The sequence below is a fragment of the Octopus sinensis genome, unplaced genomic scaffold, assembly GCF_006345805.1.
Source record: "Octopus sinensis unplaced genomic scaffold, ASM634580v1 Contig13674, whole genome shotgun sequence".
In the NCBI taxonomy this organism is placed as follows: Eukaryota; Metazoa; Mollusca; class Cephalopoda; order Octopoda; family Octopodidae; genus Octopus; species Octopus sinensis.
In genome coordinates this window covers 11,980-19,020 of record NW_021833026.1, presented here as the reverse complement: position 1 = coordinate 19,020, position 7,041 = coordinate 11,980, and the positions used below count along the sequence as shown (strand labels likewise).

The window sequence follows — 7,041 nt, the reverse complement described above, 5'->3', positions numbered from 1 at the left end:
CAACTCAACATTGACATTCTTAAATACTTTTCTAACCAGAAACAGCAGATCAGGCCAGATGAGTGAGTGGAGTCAGTCCGTGGATGTGTATTTGAGTGGGATTGTGCCGTGCAATATGAATTCTGAGTGGAATACCCAAGTGAACAGTCACGTGGAAAAATTAGTCCAGGGAAAACAAGTCGTGGCCTACATTGAGTTGAAGTGACCACTTGTTGTAGACAGTAGAGCGGGGAATACGTTTTGGGTGAACAGTCTTTCATATGTTGTAATTATTATTAGACGCACTTTCGCGATGCCATGGATCATGACAAAGCTTGTGGGGCCACATAACATCAAGACACAGAGAGAACATGTTATTAAGAAACTAGCTAATCCAAACGAAGAGAATTCAAACGAAGAAGTGTGTCTCTGCTCCATCTATATTTCTTTTGTGTTGTGGCTGAGATAGACATCCGGTTCCGCAGTGGTGTATCACTGTTGACGGCGTCACTCGTCAATCCGGGGTGCATGTAATATGCATGAAACCTACGACCGAAACGATAACAGTGAGATTCGAACCCAGGAGCTTCGAAAAACTACCAAGTTCTTCAAGCACAGCATGATGTTCTGGTATAAACTGTTCTGCCACTCAGCCTTGAATCCACTTGGAGGCTAGAGTACGTCGGAGGTGATCTCTGTGAAAAAAGTCTAAATTGTCATTGTCTGTAGCGGAAAGTCCCCAAGTTCCGGCGTTATATAAGAGTATTGGCTTCACTAGTGAATTGTGTAGTCGTATCCGTGTTTTTGTGCTGAGTCCTTTGCGTTTTAGCCAATTTTCCTTTAAGCTGCGTAGTGCACTGTTTGCATGTGTTTTTCGCATAGTCACGTCTTGTTCGTCTCCCAATAGAGATCTGAGTTTCTTTACTTTTCTCCAATGTTCGTCCAGCTTAAACTTCTGTTTTGGTAGTTCAGTAAATTCTGTTTTCTCAACATTTACATTGAGGAACCACTCAGCAAGTCTATTTGGCATCACCTCCAGTAGGCTTTCCAGAGCGTCCCTGTCGGAAGAAATAAAATCCACGTCATCCGCGTATGCCACCACATTGATATTTCCTTTATAGTATGGTTTTAGTTCTCTCAATGCAGCTTCCAGATATATGACAAACAGTATCGGAGATAGTAGATCCCCTTGAGGTGTTCCAGATGTTGATTCAAATGGTTTAGAACACTTATATCGTACTCTGACCGATAGATAGGTTTCTGATAATAGTGCCCTGATCATCCGGATAGAAGATTCATCAAGGAATCCTGCAAGGAATTCCACTAATTTATGACGATTAATCAAATCAAAAGCTCTTGACATATCAATGCCAAGAATGTATGTCGCATTTTTGAACCTTTGAATGGTGGAACAATGCCATCTATGGGTCAACACGATGTCAGAAGTCGATCTTCCTTCCCGAAATCCGCTATGAAATGCAGATATAAATAGTTCGGTGCGAGGTTTTATTCTTTCTAGCGTAATGATTGAAAAACTTTCCGTATGCTATTCATAAGAATTACTAGCCTCAGATTCTCCACTTTTCCCTCAGCTTTGTTCGGTTTTTGGACAGGGACCAGTATCCTTCGTCCAAGGGGTAAATGGTTGTTTGTTTTAAACATTCCGTTGAAGAGGTCCGCAATGAGGACATTTAGCTTTTCACTTCCATACTTGAGTAGCTCTGGTCCTAGTCCGTCTGGTCCTGGGCTTTTATTGTTTTTGAGCTTAGCACATGCTCTTTGCACTTCTGCAGGAGTTATTTCCAACTCCAATTTCCTGGGATGCCCGGTATATTCATCAATTCCTTTGCTGTTGGATCTAAACAGTTTCTCGAAGTGGCCAACGATTAGTTCTGCTAATTCTGCGGAATCTGCAATTCGTCTTCCATTTTGTCATTTATGATTAGTGGTTGTCTGTGTTTACGTCCTCGTAATAATCTGATCGCTTCATAATACTTTCCATTGTCTTTCAAGGCTTCCATGGTCTTGATCTGTATCTCAGCCTCCTTCCTTGACATATAGGACACGCACTTCTTGATCTTCTTAATATTTGATTTTCCCGACCAAGTTTTCTTTTGATTTGCTTGTCCTCCGTATTTAAATATTGTAACCAAATAGATTTTTGTTTCTTCACAAGGAGCGATATCTCAGTTGTTCCATTTTGTGATGTGGTAACAATTTCTGTGTCCATGAGCTGTTTCTCCGCTGCTCCTCGTATTGATTCTTGGATTTGTCCCCAGAGTTTGGGGAATGGTTGATTTGTTTCCACACTTCCCAAATACGTATCAAGGCATTTCCTATAGTCATGTCCCTTTGTTGTATTGAGAGTCCATTTAGGTCGAGTTTTCTCTTCCTAAGGATATCCTGCCTCCCTTTGATATTTGTTTAGATGTTTATTCAGTGATATTCTTGCAATGACCATTTTGTGGTCACTGTCAATGTTTGACCCACCATATGACCTTGCGTCAGTGAAAAGAGCTTTGTCTTTAGATCGACAGATTATATAATCTATCTGGTTGTAAATGTTTATAAATTTCCCGGATAAATTCTTCCTAAACCCCGTCCAAGTAGTTTTGTGTCTTGCAGGGTGCATGAATGCAGTGTTGCAAATGAATAGACTGTTTGCCTGACAAAAATCGGAAAGTAATGTTCCTGCCACGTTCTTTATTCCTCTCCCGTGTTTTCCCATGAAGGTTTCATCCAGGTTTCTTCGTAATTCCACTTTGGCGTTAAGGTCGCCAACAATGATAGTTAGTGACGAGTGAACAAGTTCAGAATAAGCTTCAGACAGGCAAGAGTAGAACAAGTTTATCTCAGTGGGGTCTTTTTCAATCAATCCACTATGGGGTGCGTATAAGTTTATAATGGATAGTAAGCTTTTAGATAAGCAAAGCTTATTCATGCTGATTTGAAATACACAAATCCGATCATTTATGCTCCAAAAGCGATGAACCATTGGTTTCAATTCCTTCTTTATTACAAATCCTTGGGCTAAATTTGTTAAAGCTTCATAAAGAAATTCTATCTCTTGGAATTTTATACAATTCAAGAATTTTTTATATTCTACTAATGAATGACAAATAATTATTAAAAATATTAATAAGCGGGCTGGTCTATAATGTCAGGCTTCGATGTGGGTGAAGTTTACTTTAGCGATGGACTCGGATTACTTACAAACTTAGAAAATACTGAAAATTTAAACACAGAATTAATAAACAAATTCACGAACTTTATCCTCAATTTCCATGGCCAAGAATTTGATTATATCTACCGGTTTATTTACGTTTTTTATTCAAAGTCAACAACTCAAGGAAACCATAATCTCAAAATCCCACTTCCTCATAATCGAATTAGAAGATATTCAACGATTTGAGGAATCCCTCTTTGACTCTCTCATCAAACGTCCATCTGAAAACATCAGTCTTGTACAAATTTTCATATGACTCAAAAGTTCGAGGATGCTATCAAACAGACAGCTGTTCAAGTTGTGAATGACTCTCAACTTGTGGACGACCAGCCAATTCAAGTTATGCTAACATGGACGGCCAACGTCTCCCTCATTCGAAATATAAAGGTAGATCTCCCAAAAGCACAAAAAGTCTTCTGACGTCTCCCGCCTCATAAAAGTCCAAGGAATCGTCATCTCGGCGTCTTCTCTCAAGGCAAAAGCCCGCGCAATTACAATCCAATGCCGAGGATGTTCCACAACCATCAATAACATTCCAATTGATATTGGTTTAGATGGTTATAATCTTCCCCGAAAATGGTGATGTATTGACTGATTGGCTAGTCAGCAGTCACCGCAGTGTCCGTTGGATCCGTATTTTATAGTCCCTGAAAAGTGCACGTGTGTGGACTATCAAGTATTGAAACTACAGGAGACCCCCGACGCTGTTCCTACGGGAGAAGTGCCCCGACATTTGCTGTTGTTCTGCGACCGACATTTATGTGAGAGAGCAGTTCCTGGGAATTGGATTTCGGTGGTTGGGATCTATTCCGTGAGAAAAACCGGGAAGGATCGAGCTGTGGGAACACGGAGACCGTATTTGAGAGTGTTGGGAATAGACGGGACTATCTCCACTGCCATCAAGTATTCCGACGTGGAGGAAGGTCAGTTTCGAGCTCTGGCCAGTCAAAAGAATGTTCATGACGTTATAGCCGATTCGATCGCGCCTTCGATCTTTGGGTCGAGGGACGTAAAAAAGGCTTTGGCTTGTCTCGTCTTTGGTGGAAGTAGAAAAATGTCTATTTTAATTGTTTGATTGTTAGACTTCCGGACGGGATTATACGCCGTGGGGATATTAACGTCTTGTTGTTGGGGGATCCCGGCACTGCCAAGAGTCAATTGCTCAAATTTGTAGAGCAGTGTTCTCCAATTGGGGTATTTGTCTGAATTATGGCCAGATCTATACTTCTGGTAAGGGTAGTAGTGCTGCTGGATTGACTGCCTCCGTAAACCGTGATCAAAACTCTGTTTGTTATAGAAAAATATTTTTAGAGGAATTTTGTGATCGATGGGGGGGCGATGGTCTTGGCGGACGGAGGAGTGGTCTGTATTGACGAGTTTGACAAGATGAACGAAGACGATCGAGTGGCCATTCACGAGGCAATGGAACAACAAACCATTTCCATAGCCAAGGCCGGACTGGTCTCAACACTCAACTCACGGTGTGCTGTCTTGGCAGCTGCAAACAGCGTCTATGGACAATGGGACGAGTCCAAGGGTGACGAGAACATTGACTTTATGCCCACCATTTTGTCCCGTTTTGATATGATCTTTCTAATGAAGGACACCCACGACAATGATATGGTCGAGATATGTGTATTAGTTGTAGACTATAGCCAAACATGTGATTAATATACATTCTAGTTATGTCTCTTCTACTTCGGGGTTGTCCTTGGATTTTTTGAAACGATATATTGGCTACTGTAGGAGGTTGACTTTTAAAGTACTCACTATGCAGTCACTGTGGTCCTCGGCTTACCAGTTCCGCGGCGGAGACATTAGTGAACAGATATGTGCTCATTCGGGAGTCTATGCACAAACAGGAGGTGGATTCTGGACGAAGATCTGCCATTCCGATCACCATTCGGTAAAGAGACAGTCCCCTGATCTTTAGTCAACTTGAAGCTATAGTGAGAGTAGCAGAGGCTCTTTCCAGAATGAAATTACAGGCGTTTGCGGGGGAGGAAGAAGTAGAGGAGGCGATAAGATTGTTCCAAGTTTCAACTTTGAGTGCTGTGACTTCGGGGTCGCTGAGGGGTGAGTGTACGATTACTAGTTTAGGGGTTGAGGGGTTTACATCGACTGGAGATTTGCAGACGTTGAATAATATAGAGAATCAGATTAAAAGGAGATTGATTATCGGTTCACAGGTTTCGGAACATGCAATTGTGCAGTATTTCGTGAGACAGGTTTGGGGTTGTGTGATGGTAGAAATACGATGAGAGGATGGTCCATAAGGTGTTGAATTACCTTATTAGACATGGGGATATTCAGTATCGGATGCAGAGGAGACAGTTGTATCGAGTGGCTTAGCATATAGGAATTTTGATACATTGTTGTCCTATTGATTGTCTTTATTTTTAAATTTCTGTGTTTTGTATAATTGTCGAAATATTCGTTTGCCTGTATAGTTTTTGTTAGGGTATCCTGTCAGGAAACCACGCGGTGGCAGATAATTTCAAATTTGACTAAAATTTATTGCCTTTTTAAATTTTGTTAAAAATGCCTGTCACCACAATAGTAATGTTAAATTAATTAGCAAGCAATGTTCCAAGTAATAATACGTATTTGTAAAACCTTGCCAATTCTTGATTGTCTTGTTTTCTAGACTTATGTAAGTAGATTAATATAAAAGAAATTAGGCTCCCGTTTGTGAAACCCAGTATGAAAATCAGAAAATCTATATTGTAAAACCAATCGACCAGATTTTATCAGGAAAATCTCCCCCTTCATTGTCAACTATATTAACTTGTCCGATCTCGTTTACTTTCTTGGTACCATCTCAAACTGAGGATTAATAATACATGATAAGTCGACGGTACCATAGGTGGCTCTATTAGTTCTTACTTAAAGGTCTTACCCTAATACGTATCGGGTCAGTAATCACGTGGTAGGAAATCAACATACAAAATAATGAAAAAGACATCGTTTTTGAAAATCAATTAATTTAATCGTGTTTGCCCAGTAATCTCAAGATTCTGGGTTCCCCGATTTTTAACACCGGTGTCGTTTGGACCTTATCAGAAAAAGCATCAAACCTTGTATCAATGTCCCGTAATCTTGGTATCATCGATTCCCATTCGGCCCTGTTTCTATTGAGGAACTGTTTCGCCATCCCCAAACTATTGTTTACACTTAGAAGCGCTCCATGCTTTGCCAATCCGAGAGCCTTCCAGATTTGACCATGCTCTCAGGACTTGCCTCGAATCAATATGTAATGGCCCCTTTGACGATCTTGGCTGGGAACAGGCAACACTCCCATCAGTCGTGGCGGCATTGGTGTGCGGTCAGCCACTGACCTTTCTTTGCCAGAATTCCTTTCTTCTACACATGCCACGAGCACTTTTGTCCAGAGATTCTCTAACCCGTTACCGAATCTCCTATGGACTCAAGTCACTCGCCGCAGAAAGTCGCTGGCTTGAGATGTTCTTGAGCTTCCACAAAATACACACGCACAAGACGAATGGGACAGGATTCTCTGTAATCAGAAGTCGAACAACCTCAAGCCTAAGCTTAACCAACATCGCTTGGCTTGTTTATTGGCTGCCTCGCGACCATATTCAGGGGCTTGGTTGACCGCCATCCATATGGGATCTATTGGAACCTTATTAAACGACGATTGCCTGAGGATCGGCGTCTCATTGCGCCTGGGACTAAACGTATGACGAGAACACCGCGAGCCACATGTCTGCCGCTGTGGCGCGAAAATCTGTCGCATTGGACTGCACGCTTTATCGTGTAGACGCAGTGCTGGCCATATCCCGCGGCACGCGGCTCTTAACGACATTATCAGGAGA

General features: G+C 41.6%; 2 protein-coding genes across 2 annotated transcripts; one reads left to right on the top strand and one right to left on the bottom strand.

The window, feature by feature from the left end:
- Positions 1 to 628: 628 nt before the first annotated feature.
- On the bottom strand, positions 629 to 1,342 carry LOC115229770. The gene has a single exon (XM_029800068.1). The coding sequence runs from the start codon at positions 1,340 to 1,342 to the stop codon at positions 629 to 631; it is 714 nt and encodes a 237-aa protein (XP_029655928.1).
- Positions 1,343 to 3,136: 1,794 nt separating this feature from the next.
- LOC118761448 (DNA replication licensing factor mcm5-A-like) lies at positions 3,137 to 4,280 on the top strand. Its single transcript, XM_036499338.1, is given in 2 exon segments — positions 3,137 to 3,301; positions 3,609 to 4,280. Coding segments are annotated over 2 exon segments (837 nt in total).
- Positions 4,281 to 7,041: the final 2,761 nt, after the last annotated feature.

Coding starts and splice junctions, on each gene's coding strand:
- LOC115229770 (XM_029800068.1), bottom strand. CDS start 1,342: ATGTCAAGAGCTTTTGATTTGATTAATCGTCATAAATTAGTGGAATTC.